At 42.5% G+C, this 24,128-nt stretch overlaps 1 protein-coding gene across 2 annotated transcripts in view; it reads right to left on the bottom strand.

The window, feature by feature from the left end:
- Nucleotides 1-1,039: 1,039 nt before the first annotated feature.
- Nucleotides 1,040-24,128, bottom strand: part of ARHGEF3 (Rho guanine nucleotide exchange factor 3) — a 205,178-nt gene continuing 182,089 nt past the window's right edge. The window contains exons 8-11 of one of the 2 annotated variants that reach the window (XM_023201063.2): nt 19,123-19,380; nt 10,831-11,001; nt 5,823-6,009; nt 1,040-3,244 (exon numbers count right to left, since the gene is read on the bottom strand). In XM_023201063.2, coding sequence (XP_023056831.1) covers nt 2,892-3,244; nt 5,823-6,009; nt 10,831-11,001; nt 19,123-19,380 — 969 coding nt within the window. In that variant the 3' untranslated portion in view covers nt 1,040-2,891. The remainder of the gene's footprint in view (nt 3,245-5,822; nt 6,010-10,830; nt 11,002-19,122; nt 19,381-24,128) is intronic. The other variant, XM_023201067.3, reaches the window with a different exon arrangement.

The following is a 24,128-nucleotide window of genomic DNA, read 5'->3' as shown; positions in this document are numbered from 1 at the left end:
TTAATTAGACTGAAATTCCAGTAAGAATTTCAAAGTGAAATTTGCCTTTTTTTTTTTTTTTTTTTTTTTTTTTGAGATGGAGTCTCGCTCTGTTGCCCAGGCTGGAGGGCAGTGGCCGGATCTCAGCTTGCTGCAAGCTCCGCCTCCTGGGTTCACGCCATTCTCCTGCCTCAGCCTCCCGAGTAGCTGGGACTACCGGCGCCTGCCACCTTGCCCGGCTAGTTTTTTGTATTTTTTAGTAGAGACAGGGTTTCACCGTATTAGCCAGGATGGTCTCGATCTCCTGACCTCGTGATCCACCCGTCTCGGCCTCCCAAAGTACTGGGATTACAGGCTTGAGCCACTGCGCCCAGCCCCAGAAATTTGCCTTCTTTTATTTAGCCTCAAGTTCCTCAACAGTTACCTATATTAGCAGTGAGATTCAACATTTCTTTTCTGTAACACCTATGACTTATCACTTGACTTTATATATAGTATGGATTCCAGATAGTTATTAAAAGTGAACACATAAGTGAATGAAAAGAGAATGCTTGAGAAAATAGATTTTAGAATTATGAGTTATTGTACAGACTCAGTGGATTATGCCTGTAATCCCAACACTTTAGGAGGTTGTGGCAGAAGGATCACTTGAGGCCAGGGGGTTCAGGACCAGCCTGGGCAACGTAGTGAGACTTCAATCTTTACAAAAAATTTAAAAATTAGCCAGATGTGGTGATGTGCACCTGTAATTCCAGTTACTTGGGAGGCTGAGGTAGGAGGATTGCGTAAGCCCAGGAATTTGAGGTTGCAGTGAGCTATGATCACACCACCACACTCCAGCCTGGGTGACAGAGTGAGACCCTGTTTCAAAAGAAAGAAAGAAAAAAAAGCGAGTTCTGTGAAAGTTTTGATAGATCAAAGAAAAGCATTTATATCAATCTGTACCCTATTTTAAAGTTTGTATTTAGGAACCACAAACAAAAATTTCAGAAAGAACCTTCCCAGGAACACAGCTGAAACCTGTTATTTTGTTTGTAGGACAAACACTGTACACTTGGAGGATGACTTAATAATGTAATTTATTTGAAATATTTCCAGAAAAGTTTAAGGCCATTATACAAAAACATTCATTTCATCAAAACATTCATTGACTTTCTTCCCATAGGCCAACACTTGACAAACCTCTTTTCCCACCACACTGGCTGATGGCTCCTAAAAGTGGCTGATGGCTCCTACAAAGAATCATTCATTCTTTTCTTCACCATTAAAAGGCTGTTCTTGGCTTTCCTCTACTTCTGTCTGCAGCAGATTCACTTGCTGTATCAATAACAACTTGAGAAACAAAGCAGTTTTAAATAAACTTGTAATAGAAAAAATTCACCATGTTTAAGATCTATAAATACAGAAATATGTTTTATAGGGTAAAATTGACCACAATATCCTTGTTTTTAAAAAATAATAAAGTATATACCTTGTTTTTATATTGATATATCCTGTCACACAGCTTCTTTGAATGCACATGATGTATGTACATAATAAAATGACATCAATGCACTTACTTTCTTTTCTGTAAACTTGAAAGACAGAAGATTAAAGAAAAACTTTTTGGCAATAATTTAGAATAATTACCACTAGTGCTGGTGTGGGTATAATTTTGCACAGGTCATCCTCAATATTTACACTTGCAGGGAGCTCTTCTAGGTACTTCGCTTTTTTTAAGGTCTGCACTTTACCCTGCACTGTAAATCAAAGCTGGACAAAGAGGTTACTAATGTGGCTAGCTGATCCTAATTCATCAGAGTTAATGAAATTGGCCTCTGGAGAACATAATTATAATTCTGATTATAGCACAGAACCAGAGATGGCAAACTGACAACCCAAAAGCAGAGCAGGAAAGCCCAAGGCTCTGGCCTTTCTCAGCCTTGCTTTTCTCTCAGTGGCTCCCACACAAGGTTCTGACGAAGTGCTTTTCATTCCAAATTCTTCCTCTCCTGTGTATCTATAAACAGTGTCATCAATAGAGTCATGGTCTCTCTCCCTTGTTGCTTCATTCATTCTCTAAAATATGAGTAGGCCTAGGCAGATGAAATGCAATGAAGACAGGGCCTTCTTGTTATCCTGGAAGGCTTTCTTAGGCCATTTCAGTTCTATTCTGATGTTTTAGGCTAGCAACCAACTATGAGAGACACCTCCTGGTGCCATGTGCACTTCAGTTAAAGATTCAGAGCTGGCAGCTGCTTTTGTCCTGGCCCTTTTTAAGGTCAGCCTCTATTTTATGTCCTAATACATTCTTGCATCAAACTTGCACTGGATGAAGTTCCAAGGTTCAGACAGTGCGTCCTCCTTTGCAAAATTAAGCCTTCAGAATCCCCAGGGATGTTTTCAAGCTTTCTAGTTGAATAAAATCGAACCAAGTTCACTTCATGAGTTGGTCTTTCCTGATTCTCTCTCTAATACCATCCCGGTACACAGGTGACTTCCTCAGGCCCTGTTTACAAGGCCCTCTAAATTCTGTGCCTTCGACTACCACATCTAAGAGCTGGGAAAGTGCTACAGAAGCACAAGAGGAAGGACTCTTCAAGCAATCTACGTAAAACAGTAGTTTCGAGATTCTTTTTCTATTTTTTTTAAAATCCAGCAGGACAATTGAAAGTAACTTGTTTGAGTACCTCTCCATCCATCCAGACACTTGTGAAATACAACACAGGGTAATAGTTGCCACAGATTCCAGCTTACACAGACAGATTGGCAGTTACAGTACTAGGGACAAAGGTACAGATACAAGAGACTGGGTCAACATGTATATTTTCACGAAAGTATGAAAAAGTGCTTCTCCAAACCGTTCCATCTGCGGAATGCAAATACTGTACAGGTAAGACGCAGGCCTGCTTTCCGAAATGCGCATGCTTCTGTCAGACGTTGCTTTCACCATGCCTGCTGTTCCCACAGGAAGAGTCTGTCTGTTCCATGCGCTCACAGTCGAGGCTGACCTCACTCGTGTCCATACTACAGTCTGACTCACTGTCCGATTGGTCCATCTGTTCAAGTTTTGTTTCTCCCTGTAGCTCTCTGCTCCCAGTGGTGGGATTTAGGAATGATCCCTCGGAGTCAAGCACCCCAGCTTGCCCAGCAGCACATAAAACTGTTTCTTTGGCTTGACGAATACAGTTAAGCCACTGCTGTTTGTTGAAGGTGTCATTGGCTTGTAGCGAGTGGGTCTGACTTTGGGATCCATTTTTGAAACTGACTCTGAAGAAGTTTTTAACTAGAAGAGAAAAACACATGAAAAACAAAGTCAACGGACAGATCCTTCCTCAGGCCAAAGAGAACACACGTAGTGACACTAAACCCCAGAATCCATGGCAGGTACTGCTGATAACAAAACGTTTCCCACTGAACTGGGACATGGCTCAGCTCCACCCTGCAGTCACCATCAGGGAGTTGGGGCTGACACAGGTCTAGCGTTCAGCTGCCCTCATTTATCTCAGAAACCAGCAGGTGGAGATCATCTTGCAACAACAAAGTTAAGTGATTTAGGGGAGCCCAGAGTGCTGGTGACCAAATCTGGCTGCATAACAAAATCCCTTGGGGTGAGAACTTGTGAAAAAGACAGATGCCCTCAGGAGACTGAAGTGGGAGCGCTGCTTGAGTCCAGGAGTTTGAGATCAGCCTGAGCAATATAGTGACACCTTTTCTCAAAAAATAAAAATAAACAAATAAAAATAAATCCCCAGGCCCTTTTTGAGAGATTCTGATTCAGTAGATCTAAAAGTGGGTTTCATAATCTGTAATTTCAACAAGTAGACCAAGCTAGAGCTTTTTTTCAGTTTAAGAAGCTCTTTTTAATATTAAAACATGCCCATGTTTCTCCAAGAGAGTATCTATACACTTAGTATTCAATGATGGAGAAGATATATGTAGACAAACTTGGTTTCATTGTCAAATGAAATTACATTTTAATTACCTCAACAGGAGCTATCTGCATTTAAAAGAAATGGTAGTCCACAATATGGAAGACATTTTATTTAATCTTTTTTTTTTTGAGATGGAGTCTTGCTCTGGAGTGCAGTGGCACAATCTTCGCTCACTGCAACCTCTGCCTCCTGGGTTCAAGTGATTCTCCTGTCTCAGCCTTCCAAGTAGCTGGGATTACAGGCACTCACCACCACGTCCGGCTAATTTTTGTATTTTTTTAGTAGAGACAGGGTTTTGCAATGTTGGTCAGGCTGGTCTCGAACTCCTGACCTCAGGTGATCCACCCACCTCAGCCTCCCAGAAAGATGGGCTTACAGGTATAAGCCACCATGCCTGGCCTATTTAATCTAATAACAACAATATAATGGACATTTAATGGGCCTTCTGTGCCACATGCAATGCTTGGTTCACAGAAACATCTGCAGTCCGTCCCTTTGCACTAACCCTGCAGCCAGTAGACTGGGAACCATCACCACTTCCAATGGCTTAGAGGCTAAGGAACAAAGGGAGAGGAGGCCAAAATGTTTTACTGCTAGCCATCTTCGGCTAGAAGCTAACCTCTGTCCTTCAAATTTAGGCTCCACCCTTTGATCTTGGGCAAGTACCTTAAATCCTCTCTATCTTAGTTCCTAACTTGTAAAATGAAGAAAACAAGAACCTACTTTATATGGTTGTTATGAGGAATAAATGTAATACATGTAAATGCTTATAAAATGCCTGGCACATATATTTCTACTACTCCTACTCCTAGGGTAGAGGGATTGATCAGTAGGTAGAAGGCAGTACATACTAATTACTTTGACAGTATGATGCCTATGTTAACCCAGGAAGCTCAAAGGTTACTTTCTCAAAGAAGTGTTCCCTATTTCATTTAAAACAGACCTCCAGGCGGGGCCTGGGGGCCTGTAATCCCAGCACTTTGGGAGGCTGAGGTGGGTGGATCACTTGGGGCCAGGAGTTCGAGATCAGCCTGGCCAACATGGCAAAACCTCGTCTCTACTGAAAATACAAAAATTAGCCAGGTGTGGTGGCCCGCGCCTGTATTCCCAGTTACTTGGGAGGGTGAGACACAAGAATTGCTTGAACCCAGGAGGAAGAGGGTACAGTGAGCCGAGATCACGCTACCACACACCAGCCTGGGTAACAGAGTAAGACTCTGTCTCAAAAAAATACATAAATAAAAATAAAACAGACCTCCTATTGCTATCCCTTCCTATTCCCTTACTGGGTTTTAAGTTTTCTTAACAACACTTAGAGTATTCATTTGCTTATCATCTTTCTCCTCCATCACAATGCAAACTCCATAGGGGAAGGAAGTTACCTGCTTGTTTCACTGAGTATCATGTTAGATACTCGATAGATATTGCTATCTTGACTTCTTTTAATTAATTCGTTTATGAAGTCTTAAATTAGGCCCACTGACTAATGTTACAGATGAACCCACATTCCAGTTGACCATTCTTATGTCTCTTTAGGGACAAGTCTACCAGTTCAACTGCAAAACCCACCATAATGCAAATGGTATCCACGTAGGGACTATCTGGTTTTAAGCATGTTTTTATCCAATGGAAAAAGACAGAGAAAGGGAACTTAAGGAGCACTAACTATGTGCAGACAGGTTCACTTGGAGTATCTTACTAAATCCTTATAACAATCTTATGAAGGAGGTACGTATGCATTTCCATTTTGGAGATGAGAAACTGAGAATCACAGGGGCTAAACAAAGTACATAATCAGGAAGTGATGAGACAGCATTCAAATGCAGTTTGACTTCAAGACTGGCTTTTCTCTTTCCACCGGCTGCCCACTCCCTCCAAACTACCACAGCCAAAAACGTTCAACATGTCAACCCCGACTGCTATCCATACTTCTCTCGTTGTTGCTGAATGCCCCTCGCAGGGAGCCACCCAGCCTCACTTCTCCGTCCTGGAGGTCTTCCAGCAGGAGGTCCTTCACGGGGATTGGCTGACGGTACAGCTGGTAGCAAAGCTGCTCATTGTGGGTGACGGCTCGAGTGACCACAAGCACTTCTTGGAACAGGAAAACGTGCAGTTTCTAGAAGAAAAAAATCCACAGGCTTTCACTAAGCAATAATGTAATGAGTGGTTGATATATGGACCTCTGTGGATAGAGAGGTCCCCAGGTACCAGGTTCACACTGGATTATGAACTCCTAGGTTCAAATCTACCTCCAGGAGAACCAAAGTTGGGCATGATGGAGGCACTTCCAGATATGTCCACTGCCCTTCCTGTAGAAGCACCTCCCTAGGGACTCAGTGGAGAAAGCCCTTCTGCCTACAGATACCTGCAGCCAGGGTTGCCAACTTTGGGGGCCCTATTCATATTGCAATTCACAACTTGTACAGACATATCTGCCCCAGCTCCTATAAGAAAAAAACGAGAAAGGGAAATAGAATCAAGAGGGCAATGAAGGGAAAAAAAGTTAGCACTCTCTTGGCTTTGGTTTTATTACTCAATATAATTCTAAGTAAGCAGGCCGGACGTGGTGGCTCACACCTGTAATTCCAGCACTTTGGGAGGCTGAGGTGGGCGGATCACTTGAGGTTAGGAGTTCGAGACCAGCCTGGCCAATATGGTGAAACCCCATCTCTATTAAAAATACAAAAACTAGGCCGGGCGCTGTGGCTCATGCCTGCACTCCAGCCTGGGCGACAGTGCAAGACTCCATCTAAAAAAATAAAAAAAAATACAAAAACTAGCTAGGCGAGGTTGAGGGGGTGGGGGCGGTGCGCCTGTAATTCCAGCTACTCGGGAGGCTGAGGCAAGAGAATCGTTGGAACCCAGGAGGCAGAGGTTGCAGTGAGCCGAGATCACACCACTGCACTTCAGCCTGGGTGACAGAGCGAGACTGTCTCCGAAAAAAAAAAAAAATTCTAAAACATCAAAATTACAAATAGTCTATAAAAAATGAGACTGGTATATCAAAGCTAATATTAATCTTTGCGTTACAAACCCATAAAAAACATTCGTTCCCTCAACCACAGAGTCATTATCAGCTTTATCCAGGAACTCCAAATCAGAAGACTGCTCATTCCTGAGGGAACCATAGTATGCAGCCACAGCCACAAAGAAAGATCATCAGGCCGGGTGGGGTGGCTCAGGCCTCTAATCCCAGCACTTTGGGAGGCCAAGGTGGGTGGATCACCTAAGGTCAGGAGTTCAAGACCAGCCTGGCCAACATGGTGAAACCCCATCTCTACTAAAAATACAAAAATTAGCCAGGTGCAGTGGCGGGTGCCTATCATCCCAGCTACTCAGGAGGCTGAGGCAGGAGAATTGCTTGAACCCAGGAGGTGGAGGTTGCAGTGAGCTGAGATCGGGCCATTGTATTACAGCCTGGGAGATAAAAGCAAATTCTGTCTCAAAAAAAAAAAGATCAACATTTTCCTTCTCAGTTAAGTTCATCAGAACCTTGGTTCTCTGAAGAGAAAAGTTGACAACTGATGTGTGTGATGTGGGCAAAAAGAAAATTGCAAAAATGAAGGCTTGTTTTAGGCCCCATTATGAAAGCAGGTGTGCTTGGTGGAGTTGGGGTAAATTTGCTCCATTCAATGCTAAGTGCCAGACTCTTCTCACAGTTTGGAAATGCTTAGGAACTGAAGTGAAAATATCCACAACTTTGCAACTAGGTTCTAGCTTTCTGGTGGAAATATTTGGGAATGTCAATCCAGCAGTCTCAAAGGGGAGAGACCAGAACACGAGAGGTTCTCACTTGTAAGTGGGAGCTAAATCTTGGGTTCACATGGGCATAAATATAGGAACAACAGACACTGGGGACTCTAAAAGGCAAGAGGGAGTGAGAGGGGCAAGGGCTGAAACTTCATATCGAGTACTATGTTCACTATCTGGGTGATGGGATCAATAGAAGCCCATTCTCAGCACCATGCAGTATATCCTTGTAACAAACCTGCACATATACCCCTTGAATCTAAAACAAAAATGGGAACTGAATTAAAAACTCTGGATTAGAATTTTGACTTGGGATAGTGGAAGCACATTCAATATTATTAGATCATTTTAAATTTGGGAGAAAAGAAACCCATAGGTCTCCCACCCCTATCCCTACTACCTCCCAAACACACACAAACACAGAAACAAAACCCAACCAAATCTTGGCTAGAGGGAATAAAATGTATATTTAAGAAGACTGAAAAACAGGATAAAGCACAAAATAACCAAGTTAAAGGCTTTTCGGTGTGGTAGTTGTGGAAATAATGTGTTAAGAATTTTCTTTTGGGGATTGTTTTAATGTACAGCATTTGGGATAATCAGATTTTTACACTGTTTCTACTTCTATCAATCTTCTAGCCAAGGTGGGCTGAGACTGTCTGGGCAACCTTTTAAAAATACAACTCAGCTGGGCACAGTGGCTCACTCCTGTAATCCCAGCACTTTGGGAGGCCGAGGTGGATGGATCACTTAAGGTCAGGAATTCAAGAACAGCCTGGCCAACGTGGTGAAACCCCATCTCTCCTAAAAATGCAAAAATTAGCCAAGCATGTTGGTGGGTGTCTGTAATCCCAGCTACTCGGAAGGCTGAGGCACGAGAACTGCTTGAACCCGGGAGGTGGAAGTTGCAGTGAGCCAAGATCGTGCCACTGCATTCCATCCTGGGCAACAGAGCAAGACAATGTCTCAAAAAACAAACAAACAAAAAAGTCATCTATGAATGTTCACTGATAATTTCTCTTATTGGTCTCAGCTCCTTCCTGCCCTCAAACTACTGTGCTTTTTTTCTGACCCAAGACTTTATTCACAATGACTTTTTTTTTTTTTTTTTTTGAGATGGGATCTTGCTCTGTCGCCCAGGCTGGAGTGCAGTGGCACAAACTTGGCTCACTGCAAACTCCGCCTCCCGGGTTCACGCCATTCTCCTGCCTCAGCCTCCTGAGTAGCTGGGACTACAGGCGCCCGCCACCACGCCTGGCTAATTTCTTTTGTATTTTTTAGTAGAGACAGGGTTTCACCGTGTTAGCCAGGATGGTGTCTCGATCTCCTGACCTCATGATCTGCCTGCCTCAGCCTCCCAAAAGTGCTGGGATTACAGGCATGACTCCGGCCATTCACAATGACTTTTACAACTCTACTGGGGGAAAAAAAATCCCACAAGCCTCCCACCCCAACTATCTTTGTTCTCAAACATCTATCTGCCTGCAATAAAAACTAGAGTTTATTTTTATGCCCTAGGAACATCTAACCAGAGAGTTCTCAGTCCTTGACTGATGTACAGAAAGATAATAGGCTTACACCCTGTGGAGCAGTGCATTTTCCTATTTCTCATTGGGCTTCCTAGAAAGAACGTTCAAGGAACTTGGTGTCAGATACTAGAAGTCCACAGGTGCTTTCTGAAAATAAGCAAGAAACAGAATGCAGCTTTCTAGCAATCAGTAACTCCCTAGTCCCACAGACACACATCTTCAAGCAACAGACTTGATAGGCCTCATTACCCCCACTGTACCATGCACTGGCTGGATCCACAGCATCCCTGATAATGGGTTATAATATGTATTCACTGATTTCAAGTAATATTTCCATGCCTGCTCAGTCTAGGCTAAACGGATGTCCCTTGAATTATCAAAACTTTATTAAGAACCCTTCAATCTGGTTTTGGCTTTCATTCTAAGGGTTGGCTAGATACTGAAGATGAAATACAATCAAAATGCAGAGTCTCTCTCCCAATGGTTATCTCAACACAGAAATTTAAACACACACACACACACAAAATTTCTACTGGCTATACATACAAATAGCTTGGTGAGCTAAATGAATTTTGAACTCTCATATAATTCAAATTCATCTTTCTCTTTAAACAAGCATTCATTCATTGTTTAAAGAGACCCATTGTTTAAAAACACCCAGTATGTGCCAGGTCCCCATAATAGATTCTAAGGTTGACAAAACACAGTCCCCCCATCAAAATAACATGGTATAATGGAATATACTGACAGACAAATGGAGAATTGCAACTCACTATATTAAGTGCTCCAAGGGAGATACGCACAGTTGCTATGATAGCAGAAGAGGAACCATTGGTATCCACTTGGGAATAAAAGCCAGGAAATGGGTATCTATAGGTCAAAGCTAAATATGCAACCAATAGAAGATAGATTGTTATTTAAAAAAAAACTGGTTTCAAAATGCCAGTCTGTGGATGGGTCCCAATCCACAATAAAGAAGTTAAATGCATTCAGCTGAAGACTGTTTTCCTGAGATTAAATCCTTCTAACATCTTATTAAGATCATCCTTTATTTTCTGAAATCAAAGTGAGAGATGTTAACTATTCTGCATTTGTTTTTCAAAGTCATGATCAGACAAAATAAATAGCTGGCAACCCTATGTTGGTTTCCAGAATTCTTTGTGAATATGTACTGATCCTTAACATTACAAAATATGAATGAATATATATATATACATATACACATATGGTCCTGTGATATAAATGACACTGGAAAAGCAATTTTTGTTTGAAAGAATGAAGGACAGGTACAGTGGCTCAAGCCTGTAATTCCAGCACTTTGAGAGGCCAAGGTGGGCGGATCACTTGAGCTCAGGAGTTTGAGACCATCCTGGCCCAACATGGTGAAACCCTGTCTCTACTAAAAAAGTACAAAAATTAGCTGGGCGTGGTGGTGCACGCCTGCAGTTCTAGCTACTTGGGAGGCTGAGGCACGAGAATTGCTTGAACCTGGAAAGCCATAGGTTGCAGTGAGCCAGCCTGGGTGACAAAGCAAGACTCCATCTCAAAAAAAAGAACATGACCCTAGATAGGGAAGAAATTGTAAGAGGAGGCTCCACATCAAATGAATTAGGGATAGGGGAGGAGGATGAGACTGCTTAAAGGGAGTAACTACTTACCACGCCCCGATTGTTCTTCAGTTCACCATGACAACACAAGACTCGAGAGCTGTCGATCAGGGAGTCTTTCTGGCCTTCTTCCAAGTAAAGAAGCCGCTCTTTATAATAGCGGCATTCCGATTCACCAGTCTTGGTGTTGATTTCTGCCACAATTCCCTGAATGATATTTATCTATGGAAACAAAGAGGAAAATTAAGTATGGAGGAAAGCAGCAAACTATTCCTACCAAGTCTTAGGGGCTCAGCCTAGAAGGACACCAGGACACACCTGGATCTAATTCTGTTATCTAAGTTGCTACTTTGGGAAAAGAGGAAAAAAAAACATAAATACTTTTAGTATACTGCATCTATCTATCCATCTGTACACATACACAAACATTTATTTGTACACATAGAAAGATATTTATATTATACATAAAACTAATATTGATGAATAATTTTATCTGGGAGGAAGGGATACCTATTGAGCTCCAGGCTGCACATTTCTTAAAACATGCTCACAATGTTGAAAATGTAGCCATATAAAAAAATTGGCTAAGGAGAGAAAACAAAACAGAATGTAAGAGTCCAAAAGAGGCACTGTCTTTGAGGATGTGACACAATTAATAGCTTCAACGTCTCTCTATATGTACTCAATCTAATGTACAAACAATATTTGCAAATTCGGTTTGAACAAATGGTTTGAATTTTTTTTTTTTTTTTTTTTTTTTTTCCTGATATGGAGTTTCCCTCTTGTTGCCCAGGCTGGAGTGAGATAGCACAATCTCGGCTGACTGCAACCTCTGCCTCCCAGGTTCAAGTGATTCTTCTGCCTCAGCCTCCTGAGTAGCTGGGATTACAGGTGTATGCCACAACATCCAACTAATTTTTGTACTTTTTGTTTGTTTTGAGACGGAGTCTCACTCTGTCGCCAGGCTGGAGTGCAGTGGCATGATCTCAGGTCACTGCAACCTCCGCCTCCTGGGTTCAAGTGATTCTCCTGACTCAGCCTCCTGAGTAGCTGGGACTACAAGCACCACTACGCCCAGCTAATTTTTTGTATTTTTAGTAGAGACAGGGTTTCACCATGTTGACCAGGATGGTCTCAATCTCTTGACCTTGTGATCTGCCTGCCTCGGCCTCCCAAAGTGCTGGGATTGCAAGCACGAGCCACCGCGCCTGGCCAATTTTTGTATTTTTAGTAGAAATGGGTTTCACCATGTTGCCCAGGCTGGTCTCGAACTCCTGAATTCAAGTGATCCACCCACCTCTGCCTTCCAAGGTGCTGGGATTACAAGTGTGAGCCACCGCGCCTGGCCTGGATATCTTTTTCAATGATATAATATAAACGTTTATAAAGAACAGAGGAAAAAATAATGGGAAAAAAGACACCAGTATAATGATGGGGATAGTCTGTATAAATACACTCACATCCAGGGTCTAGAGCACATGTGAGTGAGTAAGTTTGGGCAGAAGATTCCAAAGTGATGGTGGATGCAATGTTGTCAATACAAAAACAAGAGTACTGCCTGAGATGTGGTCAGTGGATATTTATTCTGATGTGTTTGTCATTCTGTCATATGAATATATCTAAACGTTATAAAACGCTAGAAAAAGGATGAGAAATTAGTTGAGCAAAACTCAATGACACCAGGCCAGGTGCGGTGGCTCATGTCGGTGATCCCAGCACTTTGGGAAGCCAGGGCAGGCAGATCACTTGAGGTCAGGAGTTCCACACCAGCCTGGCCAACATGGTGAATGCTGTCTCTACTAAAAATACCATAAAAAATTAGCCAGGCGAGGTGGTGCCCACCTGTAATTCCAGCTACTTGGGAGGCTGAGGTGTGAAAATCGCTTGAACCTGGGAGGCAGAGGTTGCAGTGAGCCGAGATCACCCCACCGCACTAGAGCCTAGGCGACAGAGCAAGACTCCCCGTCTCAAAAAAATAAAAAACTCCATGACACCAATCAGAGGCAAAGTAATGATTTCCTTAGCAGGATTCTCTGTCTCCTAAAAGTGAAAAGACCTACAGTCCCATCGTTCTTGTGGTGGTAACTGAAAAGTACTTAACAGATGGAAAATGTTGATAAGTCTTCTTCTTCGTCACATTTACTTAAAAGAAAAGTCAATCTCTGAAAAGCAAGGTTCCAAAAGAGGCCTTTGCTCAGTCAGAAGTTATCATGTCTTAAAATAGTAATAAATTCTATCTAGGATTGTTAAGTAATTATTTTTCTTTTTTTCTTTCATTGAGACAGGGTCTCATTCTGTCGCCCAGGCTGGAGTGCAGTGGCGCCATCTCAGCTCACTGCAACCCCTGCCTCTTGGGCTGAAGTGATCCTCCCACCTCAGCCTCCTGATAGCTGGGACCACAGGTGTATGCCACCATGCCTGGCTAATTTTTGCATTTTTCATGGAGATGGGGTTTTGCTATGTTGCCTAGGCTGGTCTCTGACTCCTGAACTCAAGCAATCTGCCTGCCTTGGCCTCCCAAAATGCTAGGATTACAGGCATGAGCCACTACGTCTGGCCAAGTGATTATTTTTTCATATGCCAGTAAAATGATATTGTCTGCCAAAAGCAACTGGGTAAAAACTGTTACTCAGTTATAACTTTTGTACTTCCACACAAGTTTGACAGAAGATCTTACAGCTTTCAGCTGAAGTTTGGCGAATATATCCTATGGAGAGAGCATAATCTGTACATTTCTGTAGCTATTAAGAGTTTCAAATATTTTTTCTTTTTTTTTTTTTTTTTGAGACAGAGTCTTGCTCTTGTCACCCAGGCTGGAGTGCAATGGTACGATCTTGACTCACTGCAACCTCTGCCTCCTGGATTCAAGTGATACTCCTGCCTCAGCCTCCTGAGTAGCTGGGACTACAAGCACCTGCCACCACACCCAGCTAAATTTTGTATTTTTAGTAGAGACGGGCTTTCGCCATGTTGGCCAGGCTGGTCTCAAACTCCTGACCGCATGATCCACCTGACTTGGCCTCCCAAAATGCTGGGATTACAGGCATGAGTCACCGCGCCTGGCCAAAAGTTTCAAAGATTTCTTTATTCTTTTCTCTATTTCTCAAATTGTGGTGGTAGCACTCACTACTTTGGTTTAAAAAAAAAATCCTTATTTTAAAAAATATAGGCTCTTTAGTGTTACAGAAGAAGCTTTTTGGCCTTTGACGTCAACCTAATATTAAATATAAATTCTATAAAAGTAATTTGAGTTTTATTAACATAAAACAATAAATAGCAGAACACTTTGGTATACTTTCTTAGTTTCTTTTTTCCTTTCTTGGTTTTCAAAAATGACTGATTTTCACTATTACTTTCAAGACAAAATAATTTCACAAAATATACTAAAGCCATGAGTCATCCTTCAAATTAATTTAATGTTTACTGAGAACCTGTTCCATGTTAGACTAAGTGGTAGCATTCACAGAAATGAGAGGATTCCTGCCTTCAAAAAGCTTAAAACAAATGGGAGGTATCTGAGCAACTGTGTTATGTCTACTTTATCTTTTTACCTTTCCATATTTTACAATATGTAATGAAATCCATGCTTTTTCCTTACTATTAAAGACCTTAGCATTAGTCGCTGTGACTTATCAGTTAACTGTTAACAGGTGTACCTGGACAGCTGGAATTAATCAGCACTTGAGTCAATTTTCTGAGTTGCCTGCAAGTATCCAGGAAACCAGAAAGAAGATGCACTATAGTCATAAATATGTGTTTATTTCCTAATTTAACTCAGGAACTGAACAGCTGGCATATCACATGAAGATTAATAAACTCAAATGCCATGGCGGTTCCTTAAGCAGCTATGATTAGTTTCAAATACTGCTTCTTTTGCTGGTGTTTGAAAAACAGAGACAAAACAATGGAAACAATCAGTGTTCTCATTCCATGTTCTATGTATACATTTATAATAGTAACTGTGGGTCTGCTTTCATTTATTAAAAATAATGTTTTGTATTTCTATCTACCTGAATATCATGAGGGTCTTATCTGTCTGCATTGGTTTTTTTTTTTTTTGGAGACTGAGTTTTGCTCTTGTTGCCCAGGCTGGAGTGCAATGGTGCAATGGCACAATCTTGCTCACTGCAACCTCCGCCTCCTGGGTTCAAGTAATTCGCCTGTCTCAGCTTCCTGAGTAGCTGGGATTACAGGCATGCGCCACCATGCCAGGCTAATTTTGTATTTTTACTAGAGACGGGGCGTCTCCATGTTGGTCAGGCTGGTCTTGAACTCCTGACCTCAGGTGATCCGCCCGCCTTGGCCTCCCAAAGTGCTGGGATTACAGGCATGAGCCACTGCTCCCGGCCTGTGCATTGGTTCTTGAGAGAGATTTATTTTGCAGAATTTCAGGGAGGCATAAAGTTACATACAGCAGGCTGCCATTAGCCAGACAACAGTCACAGTAGTTGTGCATTTAAATTAAATTTATTGTTGCATCTCTCACTGGGTTCAAACTGAAGGAAGGGACTGGTAAAGGGAGATGATGAGAGATACCTGGTAACAGTACAGAGCTTAAGCGCACACGTGCTGGACTCATCATCCTCAAAGTGGACTCTGAAAGCCCTGACTGTCTGGTTCCTTGTGCCATGATACTCATTGGCTCCTGCCATGAACCAAGAATAGCAGTCTTCATGGCTGTTGCATCAAAAGCAGGACTGTTTTTCCCACTTATTTCAGTGATTTTTTTTTTTTTTAGGAGTTGAGAAATAGTGGTGGGTGGGGGGAAGGGATGCTCTGCAGGATCATTTTCTGGCCGAAAAATCTTTAGAATTTAAAACATTAAATGACCAAGTTCTCTGGAATATCTGAATATCCAAACTCCTATTTTAAGAAGTTCTCTTTTGGGAAAAATTTTTTATCAACCCTCAAAGCATTATTAAGAAATTCTAATAAAGATGTGGTAGTTTAGGCACTGCATTAAAGGCAAGACCTCTTTTTAGATCTAATCATAGGTCTGAATGCAATCAACTCCCTTGGAACGGAAGCAATTTACTTAGCACTCTCTAATTTTTCCCCTTTCATTGATGGGAAATTTATTCAGGGGATATTTGTCAAGCTATATTGGTGCTATGGGTTTTATGTTTATCAAACATTCATAATGCACCCAAGAGTACAGGGCTAAATAATTCTGTTCATCTGGGGTAATGCTACGAGGATTTTGTAAAGAGGGGAAAAAAATCCTGTGCGTATACTGTGTAAGTAGGCATTCGGAAGACTTGCTTTGCAGACATTTTCAAATGCAGGTATATCATGTTTCATGCACAGATCTGCCTGAATAACTAGGTGTAGAGTCAACTTTTGAAAATGGCTTCATACTTTATGCACTAGGGAAACTGGTTACTAGCACATCATTTTATATTACACACAATCACTTTTTTTTTTTTTTTTTTTTTTTTTTTTTTGAGGCGGAGTCTTGCTCTGTAGCCGGGACTGGAGTGCAGTGGCCGGATCTTAGCTCACTGCAAGCTCCGCCTCCTGGGTTCACGCCATTCTCCTGCCTCAGCCTCCCGAGTAGCTGAGACTACAGGTGCCCGCCACCTCGCCCAGCTAGTTTTTGTATTTTTAGTAGAGACGGGGTTTCACCGTGTTAGCCAGGATGGTCTCGATCTCCTGACCTCGTGATCCGCCCGTCTCGGCCTCCCAAAGTGCTGGGATTACAGGCTTGAGCCACCGTGCCTGGCCCACATTCTTATCTGTTTTTAAATTCAAACTTTAGCTCACTGGGTATTTTTTTTAAAAAAAACAGAACAGTATTCTCTCATGCTCCATATTAAAAAAAAAATCTAGGCCGGGCGCGGTGGCTCAAGCCTGTAATCCCAGCACTTTGGGAGGCCGAGATGGGCGGATCACGAGGTCAGGAGATCGAGACCATCCTGGCTAATACGGTGAAACCCTGTCTCTACTTAAAAAAAAAATACAAAAAATTAGCCGGACGACAAGGCGGGCGCCTATAGTCCCAGCTACTCGGGAGGCTGAGGCAGGAGAATGGCGTGAACCCGGGAGGCGGAGCTTGTAGTGAGCTGAGATCCGGCCACTGCACTCCAGCCGGGGTGGCAGAGCAAGACTCCGTCTCAAAAAAAAAAAAAAATCTTTACAGTAACTCAGAACAGGCTCCCATGCTTCAAAAAAGTCATGACTTTGAGTAGCTCATGCTCCCTGTTGTTTTTATTCCTGCAGACCACACACTTGCAGGGATGAAATACCGAGAGGAGGCAACTCTATCGAACTCTTCCCAGTAATAAAAAAACAGACATGATGAAGTGAGATGGGCCTCAACCCAGTGCCTGCGTCCCTGATCTGTGCTGGACTGCGGGCCTGATCTCTGTGTGTTGGGCCTACTAGATACACTGAATACCTCATGAATCAGAAGAGGGTCCTTTATTATTATTTTCTATCCTACCTGGAGGCACCCAGCCCAGTTCTACACCGGTGAGGCTGGTGACCAGACAACTCTCTGCAATTATAAAGGCAACAGAAACTCAAAGTAGTGGGCAGGCTTCCTGCATCAAGATATAGAATCATAAAGAAGTAGAAGGGCACAGGATTTGGAGTCTACACTGACAGGGTTTGAACATCAACTGCATCACTTGCTGGCTGTGGACCCGGGCGAACTATTTAACCCCTCCAAGCCTCATCTGGAAAATGGCCCTGATAAGAACAGCTATCTCCTAGGCTGTTGTGAGGTTAAATGAGATACATAACCTATAAGGCAAATTACATAAAGTTGATTTACTAGGTACTCAATGCCAGCAATTATTACCATGATTGTTGTTACTACTACTTATTATTAAACTCCTATCTGGGAGGAAACAGGCTGTTTGCTCAGCAGGTTCAAGGCTTCTGATTTTCAAATTACCTATGCATATCCTCCTTCTATTATTGTCCCAGATTACATCAGAACATGAGCCCTTTGAATGATCTGTTAGCCTCTATCCCCCACTGCCACCTCCTTGATCAGGTTTTCACACCCGAACAGCATCCTCCGAACTTGCATCCTTATCACCAGTCTCTTCCTCCTCAGTTCCCCATTCTACCAAGAGTATGTGTCCAAGGTTACATAGCTTGTAAATGATGGAGCTGGGATTTGAATCCTGAATCCTAGCTACTTAGAAACCAACCAACAAACAAAAACAAACTTCAATTAATTGCACGACAAAGGAAAAATCTCTTAAATATTTAAAAACCTCTATAACCAGACTGAACCCATATCCTGTCTTCTCTCCTGCTGTTTTCTCAGAGGACCCCTAACCCCAGGCCAACTGATCTATGATATTCCCCAGGCATGACCAGTCCTGTCATTTCTTTATACCTTTGCTCAGGCCACCCGCTCCCCATGGCCTGCCATCTGCCATCTCTACCATGCAGAGTACTTCAACCAGAATGGCGCTTTCTGGGTGGAATGCTCACAGTTTACAATATTCTCGTGATAGGCACCCCATTTTTCCTCGTCTCCTATTGCTGCTAGGGAAAAATACATATTTCCCAGATTACTCAGCCCACACTCAATAATTTTTTTTTTTTTTAAACAGTCTCACTCTGTTGCCCAGGCTGGAGTTGCAGTGGCATGATCTCAGCTCACTGCAACCTCTACCTCCCAGGCTCAAGCGATTCTTGTGCCTCACCCTCCTGAGTAGCTGGGATTATAGGCGTATGCCACCTTGCCCAGTAATTTTTTTTGTACTTTTAGTAGAGATAGGGTTTTGCTTTTTTGGCCAGGCTGGTCTTGAACTCCTGGCCTCAAGTAATCTGCCCACCTCAGCCTCCCAAAGTGCTGGGATTACAGGCATGAGCCATCATGTCCGGCCCACACTCAATAACCATTTGCTGAGTGAGGATCCCACTAGTGAGCAGGAGGTTTGACAAGGCAACCCACTGTAATCGGGGGCCAAAGGGAGCTAGATCTTAAATGGATGTCCACTTCACAAATGAGCTTTGGGGCTAGGCTAAAAGGCAACTGATTACTTTATAACCAAACAAAATTTAAAATCTACACAAAGGTCTTGTCCCTCACAGTCAGCAACTGTAACACCAGATTAGAGTCACCTATGTAAAATCAAGAATTTTACTGCCTAAGGGACCTTACAGTGTGTTTCATGTAAACACTGCATTTTACAGTTTAGGAAACAGAGGCAGAGAGAGGAGAAGTGACTTGTAAAATCAAAACATGGACGATGGCAGTGCCAGGCCTAGAACCCAAGATTCCTAAGTATCCAAGGACTCTTCCATTCACCCGCTGACCCAATCCACCAGCCATTATGGTGGAAATAACAAGAAGAGAGAGAAGGAAACAGACAAACTTACAGCTTCTTCCAAGTGCTGCTGATCTGGATTATCATTTGGTGTGTGCCTCAAGATTTCTCGGAGAAGCAGAGGGTATTTTACCAGACGGCTTCTTGGAATATCGAGGAAATTCCAGAGATCTAGTTTGCGGCTAAAGGGGGATTCTAAACATCGCTGTAGGAAATCCTGGACTCGGTGATCTTGCTTTTTGTGGTCCAGCAGAGCTTTGGCGGCTACTTGATTGCTGCAGTAGCTGTCATAGGAGCTGAGGCAAGGGAGCTAAGAAGGAAACAGAAAGAGAAAGTTGGAATGTCAAAATAATTGAGCTCTGAGGCTACAGGTGGCATCATTTATTGGGACTGAGCAAATACCTAACATGTCTCCGGGTCTGGCTGACATTCCTTTATCTGCATGGCTGGAGGAAACTAGTGGAATCTTCAAGATGGCAGGCAGTGGACAGTTTTCTTAGGCTCTGGCTTGCTTTCACAAAGTAATTTTCTTAATTGCCTGTTTACTTTCTTAAGACTCTTACCATAGTTTGTTTGCATTTTCTGCCAATTTAAGTGATATGGTTTGGATCTGTGTCCCCGCCCAAATCTCATGTCGAATTGTAATCCCCAATGTTGGAGGAGGGAACTGCTGGGAGGTGATTGAATCATGGGGGCAGATTTCCTCTTGCTGTTCTTGTGATAGTGAGTTCTCAGGAGATATGGTTGTTTAAAAGTGTGTAGCACCTCCCCGCTGCTCTGCTCCTCCTGTTCTGGCCATGTAAGACATGCCTGCTTCTACTTCTGACATGACTGAAAGTTTCCCGAGGTCCCCGCAAGCCATGCTTCCTGTACAGCTTGCAAAAACATGAGCCAGTTAAACCTCTTTTCTTTATAAATTACCCAGTTTCAGGTATTTCTTTATAGTAGTGTGAGAACAGATTAATACACTAAACTAGAAACAAAAGAAGTGAAATTACTGCATGTACATACAGTTCAGAATTTTCCTAACCTTCCAAAGATATCCAGTCACGTAAAAGCCCCCTACTTTATTTTAAAAAAACATAGGATTTCATTTGAAATTATTAATAAGAAACTCATCTAGAAGACTTAAGGGCACAAAAAGGAGGCAAAGGGTCATACTCCACAGCCCAGCCCTTTGCATGGCTCAAATACCTATATTAGTCAACATTAGTTTATGATTACCTGATTCCAAGGCGCCCAATTATAAAGAGCCTCAAGAAGTTAAAGCAAAAGTATGATTACTAAAAAATCAGATGCAGAAAGCATTCATAAAAATCTTTTAAACTAGTTCTGACAGGTCAGAAACAAGTTTTGGCTATCACTAACAGTTAACATCACAATACTATGTAATGAACAATTTAAGCTTAAAGACTTTGGAACATTTAACCTTCACTGCCTTCATTCCAGCAAAATGCTAATTTCTCTGACATATTCCATTATTCACACTGTGCAAACACCATGTCAGAGACTCAACGGAAAAGGCTTCTCATCCACTTTTTCTGCCTTGGCATTCTAATCTAAGAGCTATCAGCCTCCAGAAAGTTGCCAGAAGCAATCAAATGCAGCCAATGGCCTATAACTGCTTTTGTTTCTCTCTCTTGTACTAAGAAGCCCTAGTCCCTGTAACACCTGCTCTTTAGAGGGATTCAGTGCAAGACACTGGCAAGAGTGTCTCTCATTTCTGTATCCTCACTACTTTGCATTGGGCCTACTATATGGCAGACACTCTGTGTTCTGAATGAACAAATAAATGCATGTTTAATGGATTACAAGATCAGATAATATTTGATGGTTTGGGAATATTGCTTAAAAATAAAGTATGGCGGCCAGGCTCAGTGGTTCATGCCTGTAATCCCAGCACACTGGGAGGCTGGGATGGGTGGATCACGAGGTCAGGAGTTTGAGACCAGCCTGGCCAGCATGGTGAAACCCTGTCTCTACTAAAAATACAAAAATTAGCCAGGCATGGTGGCACACACCTGTAATCCCAGTTACTCAGGAGGCTGAGGCAGGAGAATCACTTGAACCCAGGAGGCAGAGGTTGCAGTGAGCCAATGTCGCGCCACTGCACTCTAGCCTGGGCGACAGAGTGAGACTCTGTCTCAAAAAAAAAAACAAAAAAACCCAAAAAATCATAAAGTATGGCAGCATCTGAAACTTCAAATACTCTGCTGCTGCTTTTACACCTCTTATTGAAATTATTTCCTCAGTGACTGAAAGCAAAAAAAGGATACCAGGAAAGTAGTATTTTACAAGCTCACTATTGAGCTTAACATTCCTTGGAAATGTCTACCTTCCTTACCTGTTATTAAAATTCTCTACTTGTGTTAAAGAGTTGCAGAAATTTTTTCTCTCAACCTTATATTTGTGTAAATACTATTATTTTAAAGTAATAATTGGTACTTACACATGCACACACACACGCACACACGAAGAAAGAACCCAGATGTGGTACTGTGGCTTGTAATTTAGATTTTCAGAGTTAATTAAAAAGGGCCTCAGGCCCTCTTCATTTAATTTCCACTTCCTCACCTTATAAAAAGATCTGGAAATGCCCAATGTTTTCATTAGAAGAAACAAATCAGCAGTAACCATCGGATGTAAACTAGTGAGGAACCTTGACCACACTGCTGCTCACTGTCCGATGGGTCACCGCTCCCTGTGATCCTGCTGCCCTGCTACCACGGCAACCAAATGGGGCTCTGGTCCTGTGCTCTCACCTGACAGGGTGCTCATTTCCTGGGCATGACCTGAAAGGCTATCCGGTTCAGTCACCAGCTAGGAAAGGCCCCAAGTGATCTTTAACCACACGGGGTGAAGAATGTACAAGATCTGGTTCTCAAATACAGACACTCATTCAGAATGTGAGAGGTGAAAATGCAGTTAAAGAGACTAGACGGGGTGCGGTGGCTCACGCCTGTAATCACATTACTTTGGGAGGCTGAGGCGGGTGGATCACTCGAGGTCAGGAGTTTGAGGCCAGCCTGGGCAACGTGGCAAAATCCCGTCTTTATTAAAATATATAAAAATTAGCTGGGCATAGTGGTGCATGCCTGTAATCCCAGCTACTTGGGAGGCTGAGTCACAAGAATCACTTGAACCCAGGAGGCAAAGGTTGCGAGGAACTGAGATCGCGTCACTGCACTCCAGCCTTGGCGACAGAGCGAGACTCTGTCTTGGAAAAAAGGACAGACTCAGAAATAGGGAGAATCAGATTCAAAGCCTAACTCACACGGCTGTCAGTGACTCTTCCAAGCCTCAGTGTCTCCACCTACAAAATGTATATACTAATGTCCCTCTCTCCCTTAATGAGGTAAAGCATACAAAAGGTGTAGCATGGAGCTTGGCTTCTGATTAAGAATCAGTAAGTACTAGCTATTATTACTTGTTACAAGAAGTTCTTTGAGACAAGGTCTCGCTTTGTCGCTCAGGCTGGAGAGTAGTGGCATGATCATGACTCACTGCAGCCTCTTCTTCCCAGGCTCAAGCAGTTCTCCCTCCTCAGCCTCTCAAGTAGCTAGGGCCACAGGCATACACCACCATGCCAGCTAATATTTTTTTTGTAGAGACAGAGTTTTGCCATTTTGCCCAGGCTGGTCTCCTACTCCTGGGCTCAAGCGATCCACCCACTTCAGGCTCCCAAAGTGCTGGGATTACAGACATGAGCCACTGCGCTTGGGCCCTAGAATATTTTTATTGAAGAAACTGTCGTTTAGAGAACCAAAGCTACTTGCTCAGCTGGAGACAAAACTAGAGTCTGACACTTCTTCTTGTTTCCCCTTTACCCTCAGAGTTCTGAACTATTCTCCATCTCTTTATTAAATAGACTATCAAGAATTTATAAGGGAAACTCACTTTTTAAAGAAGTTCTATTATCCCCCTAATATTGTGAACAAATCTTTTTTTTTTTTTTTTTTTTTTTTGCTTCCATGTACCCTGGATCTTTCTTAGGAATTAAAATTTAATGAGACATCAAATTAACATGAGAACTTTCTGCCTTGGAGAGCTTATATTTTATCATTGAAAAAACGTTGGCATGGAGATGTCACTTGGAGGTTGTTTCTTTATGCTAGAGAAGGCTTACTCAAACAGGCTGACCCACTAGGGAGGGGGGGACACTGATTCTCAGTAACCGGGGTAGTTCCCTGAAAAAAAGCAACCACTCTGTTTAAGGTCTTCAAAGTAAAAGTAATTGATTCATTCTAAGGTCAAAAGGACTTGCCAGGGCTGTCCCACTTGGAAGGTTCACTTGTTTAAAAGGATTTTTTTCCTTCCTCACTTTTTTCCTTTGCGAGGAAAATAAATCAATTTTTCATGGGTCGAATGGGCTCTGACTTTTCTCATCCAAAGTCCACTAAGATGTTTATTTTGTTCTGCTAAAAATACAAGAACTCAAACATATGTACCCCTAGGTTTACTGTTCCCACTCACACGGACACATCTGCAGTTAAAAGAGGAAAAACATTTAACAGCTCGTCGGGCCTGATAAATAAGGGCCATTTCTCATGAAGTCTGGCAACAACGGGCCAGTTGTTTAATTTTAGGCTGCTCTTCAAGATCCAAGTCCTCATTTGATGCCTGAAGTGTCCAGATAGCAATGGGCCAGCATGGTCACACTTCCTTTGGGTATGTACAGAAAAGGACTGCAAACCTGCTCCCAAATCACACCAATTTTCTAATAAACATGACAAATGTTTATTTCAGCAAAAAGTTAATAACAAGGCAAATTCCTACAATTTAGCTTCTGGCATAAATTGACAATTTGCATATAATGCTTAAGGAAACCATGTAGTCCTGTACTGCTGTCTCATCAAAAGCAGAGGAGTTATCCTACAAATTCTGGAGTGCGGCCTAACTGCTCCTTTTACCCCCATATCAAAGCACTCCACAGACTCAGGAAGTTTAAGAGATATTGAGGCAGACTCTCTGCTCATTATACCTTCTCTGTCTCTGTCTCCAGTTGGCTGGCTGTCTTTAGAGAAATTTCTTTTTTTTTTTTTTGAGACGGAGTCTTGC

The sequence above is a fragment of the Piliocolobus tephrosceles genome, chromosome 2 (genome assembly GCF_002776525.5).
Source record: "Piliocolobus tephrosceles isolate RC106 chromosome 2, ASM277652v3, whole genome shotgun sequence".
In the NCBI taxonomy this organism is placed as follows: domain Eukaryota; kingdom Metazoa; phylum Chordata; class Mammalia; order Primates; family Cercopithecidae; genus Piliocolobus; species Piliocolobus tephrosceles.
Note: the sequence above shows the minus strand (reverse complement) of the source record. Positions and strands in the feature narration are given on the sequence as shown.